The 24,959-nt window shown below is 39.9% G+C and overlaps 1 protein-coding gene and 1 non-coding gene across 5 annotated transcripts in view; both read left to right on the top strand.

Annotated features, from left to right (window-relative positions):
* Fbxo47 (F-box protein 47) overlaps positions 1–24,959 on the top strand; it is a 44,920-nt gene that overhangs the window by 5,463 nt on the left and 14,498 nt on the right. For 2 of the 4 annotated variants that reach the window (XM_039087733.2, XM_039087732.2), the window contains exons 4-11: positions 180–350; positions 5,288–5,364; positions 8,539–8,616; positions 11,637–11,745; positions 14,530–14,706; positions 21,662–21,808; positions 23,377–23,519; positions 24,029–24,188. In XM_039087733.2, coding sequence (XP_038943661.1) covers positions 180–350; positions 5,288–5,364; positions 8,539–8,616; positions 11,637–11,745; positions 14,530–14,706; positions 21,662–21,808; positions 23,377–23,519; positions 24,029–24,188 — 1,062 coding nt within the window. The remainder of the gene's footprint in view (positions 1–179; positions 351–5,287; positions 5,365–8,538; positions 8,617–11,636; positions 11,746–14,529; positions 14,707–21,661; positions 21,809–23,376; positions 23,520–24,028; positions 24,189–24,959) is intronic. The other 2 variants (XM_063270147.1, XM_039087734.2) reach the window with 1 other exon arrangement.
* LOC120095381 (U7 small nuclear RNA) lies at positions 10,596–10,657 on the top strand. The gene has a single exon (XR_005490858.1). It is a non-coding gene; the product is annotated as a U7 small nuclear RNA (small nuclear RNA).

The raw sequence follows: 24,959 nt of genomic DNA, 5'->3' as shown, positions 1-24,959 counted from the left end.
CCTGACACTAGGTTTGTTACTAATGAGTTAGTTTACAAGCTAATATACTGTGTTGATCATGGTGCTTTCTTTTAAGTAATTTGTATTTTTGGTGAGTTAACATAAGTTAATGAGATATGCTAACAGTGATTTAAATAATTTGCACTCATATTTTATATACATTTATTTCTTTTTGATAGTGAAGGATATTGGCATGTTAAGTATGGTGTCCAAAACAGTCAGCCAGCACATAATTAATTACATCTCAACCTCATCTGGAAGTAGGAGACTTTTACTACAGAACTTTCATGACCTTGATCTGCCTGGCACAAAAGAAGAGACTGCTCTATTGGAGCACTACAGAGCTCTAGGTAATTTATAAAATGCACAGTGGAACAAATAAAGACTATTTATAGCTATATTTTATTATATAATTCTGTAAGGCTAGTGTTTTGTATACTGTTTCCTGGAAAATTTCCCCTTTTTTCTATTATGTTTTTATTTTCAGTGCAAAGACCATAACAGTATTCCTACATACTTTAAAGATGAAAGCTGAACAAGGTAGCTCACACTTGTAATTCTAGCATTTGAAAAACCAAACCCAGGCTGGAGAGATGGCTCAGCAGTTAGAGCACTAACTGCTCTTCCAGAGGTCCTGAGTTCAAATCCCAGCAACCACATGGTGACTCAAAACCATCTTTAATGGGATCTGATGCCCTCTTCTGGTGTGTCTGAAGAGAGCGACAGTGTGCTCATACATAAATAAATAAATAAATAAATAAATAAATAAATAAATAAATAACCACCCCATCGTGAGTTTCTGAGTTCCAGGTCAGCCTGAAGAAAGGCATGAGATTCCGTCTCAAAAAACCTTTATAGGACTGAGAATGCACAGTAGGTTGTACTAGCATTCATAAATCCCTGCATTCCTCCCCCCCCCTTTTTAGATTTATTTATTTATTTTATGCTCTTAACTGCTGAGCCATCTCTCCAGCGCCCCTGCATTTCATTTCTAGCAACCCATAAACTGGGTGTTTGTAACACTTGCCTGTTGTCCCAGTACTTTGGAAGTGGGGGCAGGAGAATCAGAATTTCGTGGTCATAGTGGTCATAGTGAGTTGATAGCCACCATCATGAAACCTTGTCTGGGGAAAGGGGCAGATACCTATCCTTAACTAATTAAATTATCTTTAAAGTGCCTGTCCTAATGAGTGTACAAAGATATAGTCTAACCGATGTTGTTGTTTAGGTGATAGGGGGAATTGATGTCTTTTCTCTGTCTTTTGCTTCTGTTCCTTGTGATTTAGAGGGTTTTTGGTTGACTGGTTTTTGTTTTGTTTTGTTTTGTTTTTTGAGACAGGGTTTCTCTGTCTGTAGCCTTGCTGTACTGAAACTCACTCTCTAGACCAGGCTGACCTTGAACTCGCAGCAATTTGCTTGCCTCTGTCTCCCGAATATTGGAATTAAAGGTTTGCACTACCATATCCAGCTAAATCTATTCTGTACTTATATTCCTTTCAGGCATAATCTATTCCTTAAATGTATACATTTAAACACACTACAAGAAAATCATGGATTCTCCTATCAGAATCCATGATTTTCTTTTTTTTTGGGGGGGGGGTTCTTTTTTTTCCGGAGCTGGGGACCAAACCCAGGGCCTTGCGCTTCCTAGGCAAGCGCTCTACCACTGAGCTAATTCCCCAACCCCCATGATTTTCTTTTTAAGTACTCTACACATTTACTAACAAATCATTATGCTGTAACTAAGCTGATGTTATCAAAGAAAATACTGTATCATTTTTCTTCCCTTGATATAAAATAGTTTGTATCTTTTACTCTATTCCTTGATTTCATTTTCCCTAGAGTACTGAAATAAAATCCTAATTTCAGTTTGACTAATGATACCAATTTAACTATGAACCTAAAATATAATTAACTAAAACATGGCAATTCAGCCAAATATCAGGATGTTGTTGGGATTTCAATAAAGATATAGTGAGTTGAGTGAATCTTGTCTTTTAGAAACACAGGAAAGCCTAGCTTTTAAAAAAGCAAAGTAATATGTAAATTCCTCAAAAACAGCATGTGGTTTAGGCCTGCAAGAACAGCTAGTCGGGAGGCTAAGGCAAGAGGATTGGAAATTCAAGGCCTGCCTCTGCTGTAGAGTTCAAAGCCAATCTGAGCAATTTAGAGACTCTGTGAGAGGGTGACCTAGCATACTTGAGATAAAGTCCTAGGTTCAATCTCTCATGCCACAAAACCCAAACAAACAAACAGAAAGGAAACAAGGAAGAAAAGAAGAAGGAAAATAGTCCAGGGTTGGAGAGAAGGCTCAGAGATTAAAAGTCCTGACTGTTCTTCTGGAGGACCTGTGTTCAGTTCCCAGCACTTACATGGTGACTCCTAACCCTCTGTAACTCCAGTTCCAGGGCATTCAACACCCTCTTCCAACTGCCCCAGATAAATGCAGGGAAAACATATAAATGGATAAATAAATTTTAAAAGGGCTTTTAATTTTTTATTTATGTTTGTTTGTTTTTTGAGACAGAGTCTCACCGTGTCACCCTAGCTGTCCTGGAACTCACTCTGTAGAATGGGCTGGCTTTGAACTCAAAGATTCACCTCCCTCTGCCTCCTAAATTCTGAGATTAAAGTCGTGCACCACTAACACCTGACTTTTAAATTTCTTTTTAAAGTCTGAATACAGTGTTGTTGGTTTCAGTATTTATCAATAGATTTGGTAAAGCTTGTAACTGAGTCTGGCAAGTATTTGATTACTGTCTTTTGAGTTTGCCCTAAAGGATTTTTTTCCTGATCAATTCTCTGCTGTTAATCAAAGCTAATTATATCGTCTGTGAATAGAACTCAGTGGTAGAGCGCTTGCCTAGGTTACGGTGCAAGCTTCTTAGTCACAGTGCTGGAGAGATGAAGGGAGTAGAGTGAGCTCAAGGCAAGCCTCTGCTGCATAGTGAGCATGGAGGCAGCCTGGGCTGTGGGCTCAGACAAGTAAATCACAAGGCCCTGGGTCCATCCTCAGTTCCATACTGAAAACCAAAAGAATGATAATTACATGGGCAATTCAATTAAAAAATCGATTTAACACCAAATCTTCCAAAAAAGTTTGATTATATATTAGCTTTAATTTTCTAATCAACTTTTTGTAGGCACCTGTGTTATGGTTGGTTTCTTAGTAAATGTTTGACATACTTAGCATTCTTCCATGCTTTCATTCCCATCTGATCCGTTCTTGTTTTTATATATTAAAATAACATTTGTGAGGGGGCTGGGGATTTAGCTCAGTGGTAGAGCGCTTACCTAGGAAGCGCAAGGCCCTGGGTTCGGTCCCCAGCTCCGAAAAAAAAAAAGAACCAAAAAAAAAAAAAAAGAATCTTTAAAAAAAAAAATAATAACATTTGTGAGAACCCTAACTTTGAGCATTATAAATCTTAATTTGCATCTTCTACTGAACAAAGCAGATGGCCAATGTAGAAAGAATACTGCATCTGACATTGTTTTACTTCAAGAACTTAAATGAAGCTGGTCTCTGAAAAAGAGTACCTGTGTTTAGAAAAAACAGTCAGCCAAATGCAAGGCTTTTATGGTAAACTTAAACTCTTAAAAATAGGAGGTTTGCAGTAGAAAAGGCAACCAGTATTGCGGTTTTATCTTACAGTCCCAGCTATGATATAACATGAGACATAGTGCCAAAACATGGAAGGACAGAACTCAGGCTAAAGCCAAACACTGAGAATAACTCCCTATAAGCAAAAATAAGGAGGGTTCATCTTTAAAAACCCAATTCTGGTCATGTGTTACCCAAACACAGCAATTTCTAAAGATAAACTTGGTTTCTATAGATTCTTCAGGATTATATAATCATTTTATTATGTAAGGACTAAATGTAGAGAAGTGGTGATTATCTTATATAAAGAATAAAAACTGGAGAAAGTGATATTCAAGTATATCTTTTCCTTACCAAGTATATCTTTTTTCTTTTTTCTAATGTCATGACAGAATCCTACACATTATGAACATGCTAGCTCTATAAAATATCCCTGAGGGGCCGGAGGGATGGTTCAGTGGTTAGGAGCACTTGTTGCTCTTGCAGAAGGCTAGGGTTTGATTCCCAGCACACACATAGTGGTTCACAGCCATCTGTAACTCCAGTTCCAGGTGATCTACACCCTGTGTACATAATTCATGCTGGCAAAACACTCACACACATAAAGGTTTAATAGAAACTAACGTGGTACATTTAATCCCACTACCCAGAGACAAAGACAGGCAGATCTTTATGAGTTAAAGGCTAACCTGGTCTGCATAGCTAGGTCCAGGAGAAGCAGAAACCCTGTCTGAAAAAGAAAAATATGAGTTTTGAAGAGAAAGATAATTATTGAATCCAATCTATATAATTTCTGTGAGCAAAAGTGACTTCTAACCTCTGAAATTGTAAATAATGACATAAAAATATTCTTTTTATTTTTGTTTTGTTTTTGTTTTCTGGCTGTCCTGGAACCTAGTATGTACACCAGGCTGGCCTCAAACTCACAGAGATCCATCTGTCTCTACCTTCCGAGTGCTGGGATTAAAGGTATGCACTGATAATCTTCTCTCTCTTTCCTCCTTCCTTCCTTCCTTTCTTTTTTTCTTTCTTTCTTTCGAGACAGTTTTTTGTGTAGCCTTGGCTGTCCTGAAACCAGACTGTCCTCAACTCAGATTGCCTGCCTCTGCCTCCCAAATGGTAGGATTAAAGTGTAGGTTATCACACCCAGCCAAATTTTTATATTTTGAGAAAGACATACAAAATATTTTTATCCTTTCCAAATGGCACAATTTTAATAGCGTTTTCCCTATTAAATCCCGAGAGATACTAGACCGTATTTTCTACAGAGTAAGATATAGTTTCACTAATGTATTATTATGCCTTATTATTGTATCTTTTTTAAGTCACTCTGACATGTGTCCTATATTATTTATATCACAAGTTTTTGGCTTTTGCTAAAGCCAGATGGATATCAGCATCACTTGGTGACTGTCATGCAGTGTATGTTTTTTATTGTTCCTCCCAAATATTTGTGTAAAAATGGTATCATAGGGGTTGGGGATTTAGCTCAGTGGTAGAGCGCTTGCCTAGCAAGCACAAGGCCCTGGGTTTGGTCCTCAGCTCCAAAAGAAAAAAGAAAAAAAAAAGTATCATAGTATACAGTAGTGTAGCATACTTAATTTTTTTTAGCAAGGACTGTTGCACTGTGTTGTTGATAAGTTTAAATTGTATTGTCACTTTTTTCTTGTTTTCTTCCTTTCTCAGGTCTACTATTTAAAAGATGCACCTTGCTGCTTCCCACCAAGGAAAGACTGAAATACATTCAGAAGATACTCTCAGAAGTAAGTCATAAACTGGAATTAGTGCACCATCTCAATTTCCAGTAAAGATAACTTTTCACTAATGTCATGTATTCTTTATAAGCCTATCTTTTCAAATTCCTGCATGTATGTCTGGTTTGCCTGTATGTATGCAATGTATCATGTGTGCCTGGTGCCCATGGAAGCTAAAAGAAGGCATCAGATTCCCTGGAATCAGATCTACAGGCAGGAGTGAGCCATGCTGGAAGTCAAACCTAGATCCTCTACAAGAATAGCAAGGGCCCTTAACTGCTGAGTCATCTCTCCAACCCCAACCCTATCTTTTAAAGACAGGATTTATTTTATTTCTCAATTGTGTGTATGTGTATGTTTCTGTTTGTGGAAGCCCATGGAAGCCAAAAGATGTCAGATCCTCTGGAGTTATAAGTGGTTGTGAACCACTTGATGTGGGTACCAACTTATATTCCCTAAAGAAGAGCAAGCTCTCTCTTTTTTTTTTTTTAAGATTTATTTATTTTATGTATATGAGTACACTGTAGCTGTCTTCAGACACACCAGAAGAGGGCATCAGATCTCATTACAGATGGTTGTGAGCCACCATGTGGTTGCTGGGATTTGAACTCAGGACCTCTGGAAGAGCAGTCAGTGCTCTTAACCACTGAGCCATCTCTCCAGCCCCAAGAGCAAGCTCTCTTAACCACTGAATTATCTATCTGTTTATCTACCTATCTACCTACCTACCTTCCTTCCTTCCTTCCTTTCTTTCTTTCTTTCTTTCTTTCTTCCTTTCTTCCTTTCTTCCTTTCTTCCTTTCTTCCTTTCTTCCTTTCTTTCAGACAGTGCTTCTCTGTGTAGCCTTGTCTGTCTTGGAACAAGCTTTAGACTGGGATGGCTTCAAACTCACAGAGATCCACCTTTGTCTACCTCCTAAGTGGTGGGATTAAAAGCTTGTGCCACCACTGGCTAGCTCCCTAAACCTATAACTAATAAGACTTCATGAATCAGTACCAAAAAGTTAGCCAATGATGATATAATACTTTACCAATAACTTGGAGATTACATGATGTAATATAGTACAGTTATCTCTTTTGTCTACAATTTTAGTTATCCACAAACAACTTCTATGAAAATAGGTGAGGGGTTGGGGATTTAGCTCAGTGGTAGAGCGCTTGCCTAGCAACCGCAAGGCCCTGGGTTCGGTCCCCAGCTCCGAAAAAAAGAAAAAAGAAAAAAAAAAAAGAAAATAGGTGAAATGCTAGACAAAAATACTTCATGAGTGTTACATTGTATACCATGTGTGGTTGTGCAGTATATTTTATACCATACAAGAATAATAAAGCAATGAGTATTTTGTAATACTTATTTTTGCATGTGATGGTATATATGCCATGGTGTACATGTGGAGGTCAGAGTACACTTTATGGCTGTCCTCTTTCTTCACATGGTTCCAGGATTGAATTCTGATCCTCAGCCTTATGAGACAAACACTTTATCTGCTGAGCCAGCATCTTTTTCACAGCTGCCAGTGTTGTTTACAGTGATGACTTAGGGGTGTGGCTCAGTTGATAGATCACTGCTTAGTCTGATTTGATTCCTAGCAGCTCTTACCCAGGGCAGTGGCACAGGTCTGTGGTCCCAGCAATCAAGAGGCAGAGGCTTGAGGATCAGGGCATCAGAGTCATCTCTCCTATGGAATCAATTCAAGGCCAGGCTGGACTACAAGAGACCATGTCTCAAAGAATAAACAAAACAGTCTTCATGAGCCACTGTGAACCTCGATGAGGACTTGGAAAGGGGCAGCTTTTCCTCTTCTGTTTATTTCTCCCAGAATCTCATTAGCTTTTTCCTCAGTTGGGCTTCCTCCCTCCTCCTTTTGGTGCTTGTCTGCATGTAGTTAACCACCATAGCAGCCTAAAAGACATGGCCTCTTCTCTCCTCTCCTCCACCCTCCTCCTCAGCTGCTGAGATTGATAGCTTGCCTGCCCTTGGAGTTTTTCTTTTAAACTCTAATGAAATTCAATAAAACAAAACAAAACAAACAAAATATCATCACCACTACAACAATAATTTCTAAATGTTAGAATCTTTTATGTAAATGTACCAACAGTAGAGACGGGGTTTTTGTTTTGTTTTGCTATTCTGGAAATGGGACCTCAGGCTTCTTGTATGCTATGTAACAATAACTGAGTTATATCTTCAGGTTGAAAAGTGTGTGTGTGTGTGTGTGTGCGCGTGTGCGTGTGTGTTTTGAGACAGTTTTTCTGTAAAACAGCCCTGGCTCTCCCAGAACTCACTCTGTAGACAAAGCTGGCCTCAAGCTCACCACAAAGATCCGACTGCCTGTGTCTCCCAATTTTGGAGATTAAGTGCATGTGGGCCATGCCGGGCTATAAAAGATGCATCTTATGTATGTGGATGCTTTATCTATCTGCCTACTACATGGATCCCATGGGACTACAGTCATACATGGTTGTGAGCCATCAGCTGGGTGCTGGGAATTGAACTCAATTCCCTCTGCCAGTGCTTTTAACTTTGGAGCCATCCCTCCAGCACAGTTTTTCTTTAATGAGAGCTACTCTCGGACTGGAGAGATGGCTCAGTGGTTAAGAGCACTGACTGCTCTTCCAGAGGTCCTGAGTTCAATTCCCAGCAACCACATGGTGGCTCACAACCATCTGTAATGGGATCTGATGCCCTCTTCTGGTGCGTCTGAAGTCAGCAACAGTGGACGAATATAAATCAATCAATCTCTCTCTCTTTTTTTTTGGTTCTTTTTTTTTTCCGGAGCTGGGGACCAAACCCAGGGCCTTGCGCTTCCTAGGTAAGCGCTCTACCACTGAGCTAAATCCCCAACCCCTTCAATCTCTCTTTTTAAAAAAAGTCTTTAGCTCCTCCCCTACACCCTTGGTAGGCTGAACACACAGTCATTGGGGGTGGGGGGTGCTCCAAGCCAAGTCAGTGGGAACCAAACCACTTCACTTTAAAAAAAGAAGAAAGAAAGAAAGAAAAGGGCTACACTCTGTTTCAAGATATCTCCAGTAGCCAGGCAAGGTAGTACATGCCATTAATCTCAGAGAGGGAGGTAGAGGCAAGTGGATCTCTGAATTTGAGGCCAGTCTGGACAGCAGGGTTACCCAGACAAGCCCTGCCTCGGGGCAGCTTTGTATAGTCTACTGACAGTTGCTCTCTTTACAGGTTCCCTGCTTCAAGTTCAGTGGCTGCTCAGCTCCTCTGCAGTGTTTAGGATTATCATGTTATGGCATGTTTTTACAGGTACAGTGTTTAATGAAAGAATGAAAGGAATGACTTTGAACTGTTAACAAATAGAGCATTGGGATCCCTGTGTGAGTTAGAGAAGGTATAATAATCTTAAAGACAAGTAACACTGTTACATTTGTTAAGGGTATCTTTGGTTTTGTAACTGGTGAGAACTGCTTAGCATTTATTTGCTCTACACAAGTGTACTAAAACTTTTTTTGTTTGATTTTTGTGACATGGGGATTAAACCTAGGTTCTTAGGGATACTGGGTAAGCACTCTACCACTGAGCTGAACCCAACCCATAGCCAGTTTAAGAGACTAAAGGTGGTGGGCTGGAGAGATGGCTCAGCAGTTAAGAGCACCGACTGCTCTTCCAGAGGTCCTGAGTTCAATCCCCAGCAACCACATGGTGGCTCACAACCATCTGTAATGGGATCCAATGCCCTCTTCTGGTGTGTCTGTACTTATATGTAATAAATGAATAAATAAATCTTTAAAAAAAAAGAGAGAGACTAAAGGTGGTATATGTGTTTATATAATTTTTTGTTTGTTTTTTGTTTTGCTTTTTTGAGTCACTATGTAGCTCTCATTTTGTAAACCAAGATGGCCTTGAACTCAGCTGTTCCTGTGTCCTAAGTGCTGGGATTAAAGGACTATACCACTACACCTAACTTTTTTATAAGTATTTCGAATTTAAATTTATGGACTAGTTTTCTGAAATGTGACTTTAGAAATCAATTTATTATTTAAAAATATTTACTCATAAAAATGAAAATATTTACTCATAAAAATAAAAAGTGTCATTTGTTAAGCCTTATACTATGTGACAGACACCATCCTAAAACCTCTACATGAATTATCTAATTTAGAACTTATTGCCACCTTAGGCTCTTAGCACACACCTCAGGACTCTACCTAAGAGTCTTCTGCTGTATCCCAGGCCGCCAGCCACCAGCTCCTACGCACCCAGATTCTAGGACTTCCTACTAACACTCTTCCATGGCAGATTTCTACTTTTTCCTATTGGTTTTGTATTTTCTATTTTTGGCTTAAGTATTAAAATATGGATTCATGTATAATTCAAAAGGAACAAAAGATATAAAGTAAAATGCCTCCCTCCCAGAGCTGTCTCCTGTCTACTGATTTCTTTTCACCAGAAATAATCAGTGCTTAGCAATCTCTCTTATTCTAGAAGGAATAATGTTAAATTGTAGGGTGCTGGGATTGAAGATTATTTGTTTTGGCTTTTCTACACAGGATTTCTCTGTTAGCCCTGGTAATCCTGGAACTGGCTCTTTAGATCAAGTTGGCCTCACACTCAAAGGATCACCTACCTCTGCCTCCCAAGTGCTGGATACAACCCTCACCTGCCTGATTAATTTCCTTTTAAATGTGCGTGGGTCTGGAGAGATGGCTCAGCAGTAAGAGGGACTGGCTGCTCTTCCAGGGGACCCAGGTTCAATTTCTAGCGCATGCCTATGCTGGCTCACAATTACCCCAGCTCCAATTGTAGGAGGCCTTTCAGCCCTCTTCTGACCTCCTTGGGTACCAGGCACACATACATGTATGAATGCATGTATGTGTAAGTGTCAGAGGGACAACTTAGGGAGCCAGTGTTCCTTTTCCTGTAGCTTAGATTTTAACCCTTTACCTGCTGAGTCATCTCACTGTCCCAAAAGATTATTTTTTAAACCTGTAAAATCCAGTTAAATATTTTAAGGATTTATATGTGGGGCCAAGAATGGTGTCATACACCTTTAATCCCAGTGCTCTGGAGGCAAAGACAGAGGCTAATTTTGAGTTAGAGGCCATCCTGGTCTACCTAATGACTTCTAGGCCAACCAGGGTTACATAGTGAGATCTGTCTCATTATTAAAAGCAACAAGTCATAAGCAAGCACAATTCTCATGTTAAATGGGATCATTATTATTTGTAAACAATATCAAATGGCAGGTGTAAGGGTCTGAGAAGTTCTCTCTACAACTAAGCTACAAGTGTTCCAGCTCCTTTAGAATCTGTCTAGCAGGTTTTCTGACTTCGGTTGGAAAACCCCTCCCAAAAAACCAAAAAACCAGCCAATCAAACAAACAAACAACTAAGCTACAGAAGCTGAAAACATGGTCCAGGAGGTAGGATTATTTGTTATGTAAGGCTACATTCAAACCTCCAGCCCACAAGTAAGAAGTTTCCATTGCCTTGATGGTCTGTAACCCTATCCATGGGGCATAGCCCAAAATACAAATTCTGAGTTTGATGAGATAGTGTCCAAAGGAATAAGGAGCATGTAGGAGAGGAAACCCAGCCTCCTCCTGTGTGTGTGTGGTCTCCATGGTTGCATACATTCTTACATACACGTACACAAAAAGAAATTAATAATTGATTTAATTTAGTTTAAGTTTAAAAACTAAGTCACTGCAGTCTCATTACTCAAGCTTAATGCAGGCAGATGTAGGGTGAGTTAGAAGGCTGTAGAAACGGTTCTTCAGTTAGGAGTACTTGATGCTCTCGTAGAACTCCAAAATTTGGTTCCCAGCACCACATCAGGGCAGCTCAAAATTGCCTGTAGTTCCAACTCTTCTGGCTCCCACGAGTATCTACGCTCATGTAGCATAACCTCACAGAGACGCATAAATATAAATAGGAATAAAAACATAAAAAACTTAAAATTTGCTGGGTGGTGGTGGCACATAATTCCAGCACTTGGGAGGCAAAGGAAAGTAGGTGTTTGAGTTCAAGGCCAGTCTGGTCTACAGAGTGAGTTCCACGACAGCTAGGACTACATAGAGAAACCCTATCTTAAAAAACTTAAAAGAAAAAAAAAGTTCTCTTAAAAGATACTTTCTTCCCAACCAAAAAGAAAGATTTTTGGAGAATTTTTAGGTTGTAACCATGTAAATTTCTTGTGAATTTGAATAACTCCAGAAAGGGTAAACATCACCTAGACTCTAACATCAGCTTATTCAGATTAGGAAGTAGTGGCTTAGCCTTCCAATTTGTGTCTGAACTTGTACACTGTTTCTTCTATTTCTTCAGACTTTAACCGCAGGCTGGGATGAACTTGAATGTCATCGTGTGTATAACTTCTTATGTGAGCAGACTAATCTCTCCCGAAAGATGCAGACTGTTGTCTGTAACAAACCAGGTAAAGACTTTCAGTTGAGAGATTCTACTGTGTACAGATGAAATGTTAAGAGGAGGTAGAGGTCAAAGGTAAACAAGTGTGGAAGGGCTGGGCTGGGCTCAGCTAACAGTGGGCTCCAGCTCCAGTGCCAACTGAACTGGAATGCCATGTAGGTGCGATCTGCTTCCTATTGGTTGTTTCCTTGGAGAACATTGACTAACACAGAAGGGACGGGGACGGACCCTAAATCCAAGATAATTCTTCTGGGGAAAATGATTGGAATTTATAAACAAGAAACTCGACATTTATAATGTTTATTTATTTTATAAATCTCAAAGCAAACAGAAAGTTGTAAGGCTTAGACTAAGCTACTTGATTTGTATACTGATTTTCTGCCAAATCCAAACATTTCACTGTAAAAAACTTACAGATAAAAGGGCAGATTTAGTTATGTCCTTGCTTAGGTAGAGTCTCGTGTTTCTTTCCTTTTGGGCAAGGGGCTGCTGAAGGTTGAGCTGGGGGGGTAGTGAGTGTAGTAGGCTCTACACTGAGCTACACCTAGCAGCAAGAGGCTCACTGTCTAGCGCAGACCTGACTCCAGCTTTATATGTAGGCCAGGCAGACTTAGAAACCCAATGGCTGATAACAATTTAAATGTCTTTCTTCTGATGAGAAACTTTTGTTAGCTTTTTAACCTAACATATTCAAAATAAAATCTAAGCTACATAAATTAGCCTTCAGGTTCTGGTCCCTACCTACATTTCAAACTCTTTGCCTGATGGCCATGGTGGCACACCCTTAATCCCAGGCTTGAGGTAGAGACAGTAAACGTCTGAATTTGGGGCCAGGTTGGTCTACATACTGAGTTCCAGGACAGCCAGGGATCATAAAGAGAAGGTGGGTCCTAAGTAAATAGGTAAGTAAATAAGCAAGTGTGCTACCCACTGTGCTAGTTTGACTTCAGCATACCGTTCTTTACTCACTGAGTTTCCAATGTTCTTTATGCAGTTGTATCCTACTGGGAACCTTTTCCCATTTTCTCATTTTCCTGAAATACCATCTTTCTCTTTCATGCTTTAATACTTAATTTGGGATCTGGAGGGGTAGGTTAGATGGTGGTTCATTGCTTTCCCTGCATGTTCCAACACTGAATGAAATTGATATGGTGGCACCTGAGTGTCATCCCAGCTCTTTAGAGTTGGAACCAGAAGGATAAGCAACTCAAAGTCATCCTTGGCTCTATACTATATCACAGGCAAGACCAGCCTGGGATCCAAGAAACCCTGTGTGGAAAAATAAGTAAGTAAATAAATAAATAAAATCAGGCCTAGCTCATACCTCTGATCCCAGAATATGGAAAAAAAGGCATGAATATTAGGAGTTCAAGACTAGTCTCAGCTATGTATAAAATATCTATATAAAGAATTCTGGGCTATATAGAATCCAGTCTCAGAAAATTAAAATTGTGGGACTTGGCAGGTAAAGGTATTTGAACCTAATTAGAATCCCCAGGATCTGCATGGGAGAGAGGAAAGAACTGACTTCCATATAGGTGCCATGGCACATACAGAGAATTTAAAAATATAACATATATGCAGTCAAAACACCCATATACACAAAATAAAAATAAGTACCATTGAAAAATTATTAAGCCTGACCCCATAGGTAGCAATGAATATCCTAGTAAGAGCACCAGTGGAAGGGGAAGCCCTGGGTCCTGCTAAGACTGAACCCCCAGTGAACTAGACTATGGGGGGAGGGCGGCAATGGGGGGAGGGTTGGGAGGGGAACACCCATAAGGAAGGGGAGGGGGGAGGGGGATGTTTGCCCGGAAACCGGGAAAGGGAATAACACTTGAAATGTATATAAGAAATACTCAAGTTAATAAAAAAAAAAATAAAATAAAATAAAAAAAGAAATACTCAAGTTAATAAAAAAAAAGAAAAATTATTAAGCCAAAATATAAATAAATCATATAACTTCTTAAAATTTTTATGGAAGAAAGAATAACACTTTTAGTACAACTGTATTGATGATGCACATCTGGTTTTTCTTTGCATTATTTCCCTTTAAAACTAAAATCTGGCAAGGATGCAGTTCAGTTTGGCAAGAGTACCTGCCGTCACATAAATTGGGTGCAGTGACAGACCTGTAACTTCAGTGTTTAGGACATGGAAGCAGGGGGATCTGAAGTTTAAGGTCAGTATTGACCACATAAGGAGTTCAAAGTCAGTCTGGGATATGTAAGACCAATCTGAATAAATAAATCTAAAACTATATAAGATTCTGGTCAAATTGAGCATGGATTTCGATTTACCCATTACTCAAATTGTTGAAGATAAAGAAAGGAAACATAAGAGGCTGGGGATTTAGCTCAGTGGTAGAGCGCTTACCTAGGAAGCGCAAGGCCCTGGGTTCGGTCCCCAGCTCCGAAAAAAAAGAACCAAAAAAAAAAAAAAAAAGAAAGGAAACATAAGAAGATAATCAAACTCTAAAGGTAGAGGACCTTTGACTTCTTGGTGACTCCCTGTTCATGCACTCAGCTTATGATCTCTCTTTTTTTTTTTTTGGTTCTTTTTTTCGGAGCTGGGGACTGAACCATGATCTCTCTTTTTACTTTTTTTTTTCTTTTCTTTTCTTTTTTTTTTTGGAGCTGGGGACTGAACCCAGGGCCTTGTGCTTGCTAGGCAAGCGCTCTACCACTGAGCTAAATCCCCAACCCCTTATGATCTCTCTTTTAACCACAGTCCAGTATGTAACTTACCGTTCTTAAAAGAATGATTTATAACTCCTTTTTCTTCATAGGAAGTGCTCGAAAACTGGAGTTAAGGGTTAGATTGTTCTGCCGGAATGTCCTACTTGATCACTGGACGCATCGGAGTGATTCTGCATTTTGGTTAACTCGAATATTAAAGCCGTGGCCAATGGTGAATCAGGCAAGATTGCTATATATTATCTTTGGACCAACATCTCCTCATGATGGTAAGCACCATTATTTTTCATGGATGTGTGTTACATACCTGGCTAATTAATTTTTCTTTAGATAGGCTTTTTAAAAATTTTACTGGTACGAAGCAGGATGACCACGTCTTTAGTCCCAGCACTTGGGAGTCAGAGGCAGATGGATCTACTTGAGTTCAAGGCCAGTCTGGTCTACAGAGTGAATTCCAAGACAGCCAGGGCAACTTAAAGAACCCCTGTCTTGAAAAACCAAAATTAAACAAACAACCCCTACCACCACCAAAAACAAAAAACCAAACCAAAACCAAAACCAAAACAAAAACCCAATCCATCTTTACTGGTTGGTGTACAAGAGGTAGTAGAGCTCTGTGAGTTCAAGGCCAGGCTGATCTACATAGCTGTTTACTGCTCTAGAGGCAGTGGGACCAAGAAAAATGGAGCCTGAAAGCTAGGCAGATTCATACAATAGTGTCTTGCAATAGCCAACTTTATTCAGAGCACCAGATAATTTATAACTCTGAGGGTAAAGAAGAGTCACATGAGTAAAGTGTCCAATTATAGAGGCAAATAAACAACAACAAGGGCGATTGTAATGAGTAATCTGAAGTAACTCTTACCTGAGTCACCTGGGAGGAGCAGGAAAACACATTCCAAGAACTATTTTGTGTTTTTGAAGAAACTGAGGTCACAAGACTCTTGCCCTGTTTTCTTGGAGTTTTTTGACAAGCACTCAGAATTCTCACAGGACTCCAGTTCTTGGACTGTATTCTGACAATGTATTGAGTTCTAGACCAGTCAGAAATACATAAGACTCTGCCTCAAAAATAAATACAGAAACAGACAAACATACATTGTTTGATTGATTGATTGATTTTGTGTGTGTGTGTGTGTGTGTGTGTGTGTGTGTGTGTGTGTGTGCCTGCATGTAACATGGTGTGTTTGTGGAGGTCATAGGTCATAGGACAACCTGCAGGAATCACTTCTCCCTTTATACTGTGGAGCTAATTAAAGTGGATGAGTCCTAAGGAATGACCCCTGGCTTCCACATGCATGCATACTCACACATAAAAAGGATAAAATAAATAGTAAGTAGATAAAATCTCTATTCTTTTGTATGAAGCAAAGTTGTGACTTAATAAAGATATGGGTTTTTTTTTTAAGATTTATCTATTATATATAAGTACACTGTAGCTATCTTCAGACACAACAAAAGAGGGTATCAGATCTCATTATGGATGGTGGTGAGCCACCATGTGGTTGCTGGGATTTGAACTCAGGACCTCTGGAAGAGCAGTTGGTGCTCTTAACCACTGAGCCATCTCTCCAGCCCAACAAAGATATGTTAATGTGGAGGACTGGAGAGATGGCTCAGTGATCAAGAGCACTGGATACGGGGTTGGGGATTTGGCTCAGTGGTAGAGCGCTTGTCTAGGAAGCGCAAGGTCCTGGGTTCAATCCCCAGCCCCGGAAAAAAAAAAAAAAAGAAAGAAAAGGAAAAAAAAAAAAAGAGCACTGGATGCTCTTTGAGAAGACCTAGGTTTGTTTCCTAGCACCCACATGATGGCTCACAACCACCTATAACTCCTATCCCAGGGGATCCTTCTGACTTCTGTGGTACCAGGCATGCATATAGTACACAGATATATATGCAGGGAAACAGTCATACATATGTAATAGTGTATATCACAAACATACAAACAAAATTTCTATAGTCCTCAGGACCAAAAAAGTTAAATTAAAAAGATATGTTAATATATATAGAAGTAATTCTGCCATTTCTATTCCCACTCTAGCTCCCAAATAAAGTCATGGAGACCTTATATTTACTATAAGCTTCAGCACTGTAACTGGACAGATACTCATATTATAACCCTATTATAACCTGTATATTGCTGTCCACTACCCAGCCAAGTGCCCCATTACTTGCCAACTTAGTCTTGCCTGGCTGCTCCTACTCCATGGGCGTCCTCATGGCAATTGTCCTGGCCACCTGCTCATGGTTAATCGCTCATGACAAATCTCCCTGTGTCTCTTTGGTCCCCACCAAAGACCATCTCTGGGATCCGAAGTCCCACCTCCTCCTCTCTGGGCTGGCTTAGCTGATCAGGTCTTTATTAACCAATAGAGGTGATTCAGGAGTTGATTGACAGTGCCAACATCCAGACTGCAACCAGATGTCTGGGCAGAGTAATCAGCTTCTGAATACACAGTATGTAAAACCATCTTCTTATGTCTCTCCCTTTTAGTCCAATAAAAGCTCATTCTTTTATATTATTAAACTATGTACAATAAGAATAGTTGTGAAAACTCTCAGGTAAAAATTACATTCACAAGTCTAGTTCATTTGTATTTGGCAGCCTTGGAGAAAGTACTCTACTTATCCTTTCTTGGTAAGTTCAGAGTTCTCTACTTCATTAATTTGCCTGTATCAGCCTATGAATATCCTTTTAGGCTTTAAAACACATATTTTTTAATGTTAAACAACTTAAGTTTAACTGTGAGTCTATAACTATCTAGTCTTTAACCCCATCAGAGACCTGAGAAGGATAAAAGTATTAACTGAGAAAAACAGGAAGTGTGCAGAGCAAGCAGCTTTCAAAACTATAGACAGAGGCAGTTGGCTGCCTACACAGTTATCCAAGGTTCCTTTGCAATGTTGGAGCATCATCTTTGACCTTCTGGCCCAGTATATAACAGACTTTTCTATGAAGCAGGAATGATGAAGGACCTGCTCACCTTGTCCTTACAAACGTGACAACAGACTTCTGTGTCCTGTTGTCCATAGCTTGAACAGTATGCTATCATTAGTTGAGGGAAGGGAAGTTTCTTGCCTAATGGCTAGCTTGCCACACAGGAGAAAACTCCATCCAAAGGTTCTCTGATGCTCATCATCTTTGAAGTGGAATGGGGTGCTGCCAGGAGCTGAGAACTCTTGCTGTCTAAAAAGCCTTTTACTAACAAAACATCTTTAAATGCCACATTCTGTATACCTCTGAAGTTTTTGAAGACCATCTATGTATAGTATAACTGAATAGGCACGTTGTTTGTTTCTAGCTATTTACTGTCTCTTCAACCTAAGAAACATATTTCTGTATCTAACTGTACTAGTACCTAACATGAACATAAATTTTTTTAATTATTTATTTTATATATAAGTATACTGTAGCTGTCTTCAGACACACCAGAAGAGGGCATCAGATCTCACTACAGATGGTTGTGAGCCACCATGTGGTTGCTGGGAATTGAACTCAGGACCTCTCTGGAAGAGCAGTTAGTGCTCCCAACCACTGAGCATCTTTCCAGCCCTGAACATAAGTTATTGACTAACTACTAACTTGCTTTTCTTAATTACTCTAAACAGTTTGTAATAGCAACTTTCAAAAGGACTAGAATATCACATTGCATTTTTAAATAAGTTGCATAGCTATAATACCTAATACAAAAGTTGAAACATATATACAGTATGTTACAGCAAAAATTACCTTAAATTAATCCATACAAGTGTAAAATATTTAGCTTGTTATTGTTTTTTAGTTTAAAAGTAGATTCAATAATCTATTGTTTAATCCTATCATTCCTATATCCCCCTTTTTTCTTTTTATCCTTTCTCACTCTTTTTTCCCACTAATACTAGCAAGGAGAGAAAGAAGAATGGAGGAAAGAAAAAGAGAAATCCCTGAATCGAACCTCTTGTATTTTGTATCATCCCTGACCAAGACCATTAATAACTTGTGATTAACCCGCCAAAAACGATGATAGACATCCATCATCCACTACACGACCGAAAACCACTTATCCCATTTTTGGAAATGGAGTGTCATTCTCTTAAAATTACTCCCTGCTGTCTGGGGGGGGGGTGACCTCTCTTTTGGGGACCCTAAAAATAGGATATTGATCAGTCTTAAGAAATCTAGTTGTAGGGATGGAGAAATAGCTCAGTGGTTAAGGGCACTGACTGCTCTTCCAGAGGTCCTGAGTTCAATTCCCAGCAACCACATGGTGGTTCACAGCCATCTGTAATGGGATCTGATGCCCTCTTTTGTGTGTCTGAAAACAGTTACAGCGTACTCATATAAATAAAATAAATCTTAAAAAAAAAAAAAGGGGCTGGAGAGATGGCTCAGCGGTTAAGAGCACCCAACTACTCTTCCAGAGGTCCTGAGTTCAATTCCCAGCACCCACATGGTGGCTCACAACCATTTGTAAAGAGATCCGATGCCCTCTTCTGGTGTATCTGAAGACAGCTACAGTGTACTTATATATAATAAATGAATAAATCTTAAAAAAAAAAAAAGAAAAGAAAGAAAGAAAGAGAAATCTAGATGTAACATTTGTTGTCCAGTCTCTGTGTTATATAAAAGTGCAGGGCTTAACTAAAGTCCTGACTGGAATAATCTGAGAGACTAGAACAAATGGGATCTACCATTTTGAAGCTCTCCTGAAAGCAAGTTTGATGAAGCTACTGAGGCAGTCTGAGGCTGGATCAAGCAGGATGCTGGAATAAGTATGTCTCAGCGCCTTCTTGAGTCTTGTCAGGCCTGCTTTAACTTCACTGGTGTCTGGTCGTGTTCCTCTGTGAACATAGAAACTTTCGAAGGTAATGTACACTTCTGCATCAACACATGTATAGAATATGCAGTGTGCACAGTTCATCTGCAGATGACTCTCTGTTCTTTGAGCAGGTGAGGCATCTGTCTTTATATGTTAGTTTAGACTGTATAACCAAACTGTAATATAAGTTTTCATCCATGTCATATGAAAATATGGCATGATAAATCCTGAGGACTTTGTACTCCATAAGATTTGTTATCTATGCTTAGCTTAAGTCCTGGATGGAGACATTCATGTCTTGGCCATTTTTAGAGCTTTCCCTATGTAAAGGGATCAGCATATACTTTACCGGATTTTTGTTCTTCTTACTTTCTTTCTTTATGCGTACAGCCTAGATATTCAGGCGGTCTCCCCTGAATCTTTTTTAATTTGAATGGGATCCATTCTTCTCCTGTTGAAACAGATAAAACTTCTTCCCCAGAGCAACACATTTCCTGCCTCAGCACATCATTAAAACGGATAGTGTTCTAATTTAGAAGTTTTTTTTTTTCCATAATCCAATGTCTCTCAGCAGGTGTTATTTTTTACTCATTAGCACTTTAAAAATTTAAAGTTAGTAAAGCATTATGTAATCTATCTCTGGGAGATCCCATATCCCCTTCTGTTCTATGAGCATTTCCTTCAAAGCCCTGTTAGATCTCTCTCCCATTGCTTGTCCTGTAGGATTGTGAGATATGCCAGTAACATGTCCCATGCCATAATGTCTAAAATATTATTGTACACATCTTGGAGTATCATCAGCTTTAATCTGCAAAGTCATCTCCAAGATAGCCACCATCTTTAATAAATGTGCAGTCTCAGAATCATCCTTGGAATTCTGAATGTGTGTCATTAGAGTGATGTGTTAACATATGTACATACTTTAAAATTTCTAACTCCACAAAATGAAATGCACAAGCTATTGTATGTCATTGCTCTAAGGCATCTTCAAACACAGTATGTACTCGTAACCCAGCATCCTGCCCCGCCAGCTCAGTTGGTAGAGCATATTGGGCACCATTTATATCTGTGGGCTTCTCTCCCATGGCCCTGTTCCCAAACAAAACTCAGAGACTTATATCACTAACAAATGTCTGGGCCATAAGCTAGACTCATTCTCCAACTGACTCTAAACTTAATATCCCATTTATTCTAATCTGATTTCAGCTATGTGGCTGGTTCCTTCCTCTCCTCTACTTCTTTAGTCAGTCTCCTCTGTATCACCACCAAATTCTTTCTCTCTCTGCTGGAAGTGGCTCTCTCCCTGCCGGAAGATCTTTTATTCCTGCCTCAGATTATTTGCCATTAGATTTTATTGACAGGTACTACATTCCCTGTCTTTCTCTGATTCCCACCAGAGATCCTTTCCAGGATTGGAAGTCTCATCTCTTTTCCTCTGCCCAGCTTGTAGCTGATCAGATCTTTATTAATCAATCAGAGGTGATGGAAAACAACTTTTAAAATTTATTTTAGGGGGGCTGGGGATTTAGCTCAGTGGTAGAGCGCTTGCCTAGGAAGCACAAGGCCCTGGGTTCGGTCCCCAGCTCCGAAAAAAGAACCAAAAAAAAAAAAATTTATTTTATGTATAAGATATACTGTAGCTCTCTTCATGAACACCAGAAGAGGGAGGGCATCATATTTCATTACAGATGGTTGTGAGCCACCATGTGGTTGGTGGGAATTGAACTTAGGACCTCTGGAAGATCAGCCAGTGCTCTCAATCACTGAGCCATCTCTCCAGCTCTGTCTGGGAAACAATTTTTACACAACACTGAGACAAGAGATGCTTGGCAGCACCAGCAGCCTGACTGGGCACAGTAATCAGCATCTGAATACACAGTGCACAAAACCATCCCCCAACAAGGAGGCTGAAGCAGAGACTTTAAAAAAAAGTAACATGGCAACATGGGTGTGGGTTTCTCAATGAAGAGTTGTCCAAAGGAAGGCAGGCCTGTTAGCCTGGTCAGCACAAGCTCCTCAGAGGAGTTATAAAAGCATTGTTCTCGGGCTGGAGACATGGCTCAGTGGTTAAGAGCACTGACTGCTCTTCCAGAGGACCTGAGTTCAATTCCCAGCAACCACATGGTGGCTCATGACCATCTGTAATGGGATCTGATGACCTCTTCTGGTGCGTCTGAAGACAGCTAGTGTGTACTCAAATTAAAAAAAAAAAAAGCATTGTTCTCCATGTCAAACTACTTTAGTTTCTTGGTTTAAGTACTGTTGCTGTGTTTCAGCACAACTAATTAGAAATCTATAATGCTATCAGAATTGACATTTTATATAAGTAACAGGATTGTATAGTCCTTTTCATTCTAAACAATTCCTGAAGTCTTTATCACAAAACCGTCTATTTGATTATATTCTACCTTTTGTTTCAATCCAGGGCAGGTGATTTGGCAGGAAATGATAGAAGGGCCTACAGATGAGTCCAGTCTGAAAGGTTTGGCTAATGCCATTAAGTTACTGTATGACACAGGTGCCAAAGGCTGGACAGCAGATGATGTCATCAGTCTTGTAGATGAGCTGTCAGGTAAAGTATGTAATTACTAATATGGAATAATAGAAATTTATTATTATAATACAAACATAAAGTTATACAGACAATTCTCTAACTACTAACTGTGGGGCTGGAGAGATGGCTCGGTGGTTAAGAGCACTGGCTGCTCTTCCAGAGAACTGAGGTTCAATTCCCAGCACCAACATGGCAGCTCACAACTGTCTGAGATTTAACACCCCCACACAGACAAGAATGCAGACAAAACTACCAGTGCACATTAAATTAAGTGAATTATTAAAAATAAGAAGTTAAGAATTGCTCAATATATAGTTTTAAATTTGTTTTGTTACAGCTCCAAAACATTTTTAGTTTTGTATTATGCTTTTTGTTTTTTTGTTTTTTTTTGTTTTGTTGTTTGTTGTTTTGGTTGTTTGGTGTGTGTGTATGCATGTGGAATATGTAAATACTGTGGTATAAGAATGTGTTTATCTTACTTTCCAATGTTTACATTAAGCTTGTTCTTTGACAATCCGTCCGTGTATACACTGCATTCTGATTGCTCCTGTGCTTCACCCTCTCATAGCTCCTCCCACAAACTCCTCCCTTAAACGTCCCCTCCTCCCTCTTAAGACTTTCTCTCCATCATCTTTTTGTTCTGTTTTGGGACCCACTAAGTTTAGCCAGGGCTGTCCACATGAGCATGGGTATGGATCTGTCCCTTGGAGCCTAGTGACTCGCCAGTAGGTACACAGCCCCTACAATGGCCCCCACCCCCTCAGCACCCTTCAGTAGCCAACAGTTCCATAGCAAGGAATCAACGTCCAGTTTTATGGATTTGTATTACTGGATCACTTCACAGCTCAATGAGTTTACTTACCCTCATTTTACAGGTCCACATACACACCCTTCTAGATGATATAAAAAGAAATCCCTCTGCTGATGGACAGGAGAGAGGGAAACAGACTCCGAGGTGTGCAGGGCTTTCCTCCTACATATGATGCACACTGCCTGCCGATGTGTTACTTGTACAAGAACTTCTTGACTATGGGGGCTGGAGAGATGGCTCAGCGGTTAAGAGCACCCGACTGCTCTTCCAGAGGTCATGAGTTCAATTCCCAGCAACCACATGGTGGCTCACAACCATCTGTAAAGAGATCCGATGCCCTCTTCTGGTGTGTCTGAAGACAGCTACAGTGTACTTATATATAATAAAATAAATCTTTGAAAAAAAAAAAAAAAGAACTTCTTGACTAAAAGCACTGTGGCATGCAGGTGACCGCTCTCTCTGGTTGAATGCTGAAATTGAAAAGCTAAAACATGCTAGGCACGGTGCCATCCTCAAACCCCAGCACTCAGAAGGCAGAGGCAGGCCAGTCTCTAAGGTCAGCCTGGTCTACAGACTGAGTTCCAGAACAGCCAGGGCTACATAAACAAACCCTGTTTGAAAAAAAAAGAAAAACCTTAAAACATTATTTCTGAGTCTTTCCCTTGGCACTAATTACATTTCCAATAAACTAATATAATATTGAATGTGTTTAAAGATGTTTACTACAGCAATTATATAATTTCTCATTAAATGACTGCTCTTCTTCTAATAAAAGTGGTTCCCCGGGAGTGGCTTCTGGAGAACAATGCACGCCTCCTGATCCTGAGCGGGAACAACATCTGCTTCACTTTCATGGCTAGTAAAGCTGTAAACGGGCGAGCCATCGAGCTGGCAAGGCTCATAGTCTTTTTGGCTTTGGTAAGTAAGAACTTTTTCTCTAGTGAGTTATTTATTAGCATTACACTTGACTCAAAGCCCCACTTCTGTCTGTCTGTCTCTCTCATACACACACATACATACACACACAGAGAGGCAGACAGACAGACACTGCCAAGAGCTGAGATATACAGAAAATTGTATTTAAAAAGTAAGTATTAAAGTACATACATTTTTGTTTGGTTTCCATCTTTGAGACATGGTTTCAGATAGCCCAGGCTGGCCACAAAGTCAATACGTAGCTAAGATGACCTTGAATTTCTGAGTTCTGGAATCACAGGCATGTGCCATCGCTCTCCATTTTATTCACTCATTGAGCATTGCCCATTATGACTCAGTGGGGTGCCCTAAGCAGTAAGCTGTATCACAACCTTGCCCTAGGTAGTAAATTACGCTTCATCCTAAGCTATCATTGTCACGGCCATTTTGAAGCTCTACTGCTTTCTTCACGTGAAGACTGATGATCGTGTTACTCTGTGCATCTGAATCAGGTGTGTGAGAAAGAGTTGTACTGCATGGACTGGACAGTTAGAATGATGCAAAAAGTCTGCAAAGTCTTCAACACTGCAACAGAGAGAAAGAGCTTCCTGCAGAGCGTAGCAAATGCCTTTGCCTGTGTCACGATGGAAATGCTGCAGCCCGTTATGTCTGGTAAGCGTAGACAATGCACAGGAGTGAGATCCTAGCTAGGGGGCAAGGGGAGGAGTTGGTTTTGGTTTTTTGAGACAGGGTCTTTCTCTATGTAGTCCTGGCTCCCCTAGGACACTCTGTGTAGACCAGAATAGGCTTGAACTCTCAGATATCTACTGACTGCCTCTGCTGTCCAAATGCTGAGACTAAAGGCACACACCACCACAGTAGGCCTAGATAATAGATATTAAGTTAGTTTGGTGGCCAACACAATTTACCCTGTGTGGGGGTTTTTGTTTGATATTTTAAGCTTTTTTTGGAACTCAAGGAGATCCACTTGTCTCTACCTCCCCAGTGTTCTGATTAAGGGGGTGCATGACCACACCCAGCCCTTGAAACATTTTTTAAATTTTTTGTTGTTTTTATTTTATTTTATTTTATCTGTGCACCATGTGCATGCCTGATACACAGAGGTCAGAAGAAGGTGTCATAGATGGTTGTGAGCCACCATGCGGGTGCTGAGAGAGAACCAGGATCCTCTGCAAAAAATTGTTGGTTTCTGACTCTCCTAACTGATATCCTCCTCATTATCCCTGTTTCATAGGAATCACAGATAGAACTTGACTCATCCAAGGTCATAAAGTTGAGACATACCGAAGCATAGAGCAGGGTCCTTGCCCGTGTTTTCTCTCTAGCGTCTGATTTCATGGCTCTAGTGGTTAATGAGGCTTAGTAAGAATCACTGACAAAAATGTTTGTTTAAATATTATTAGGGACACTTAGACCATCTTA

Source organism: Rattus norvegicus, chromosome 10 (genome assembly GCF_036323735.1).
Source record: "Rattus norvegicus strain BN/NHsdMcwi chromosome 10, GRCr8, whole genome shotgun sequence".
Taxonomy (NCBI): Eukaryota; Metazoa; Chordata; class Mammalia; order Rodentia; family Muridae; genus Rattus; species Rattus norvegicus.
Note: the sequence above shows the minus strand (reverse complement) of the source record. Positions and strands in the feature narration are given on the sequence as shown.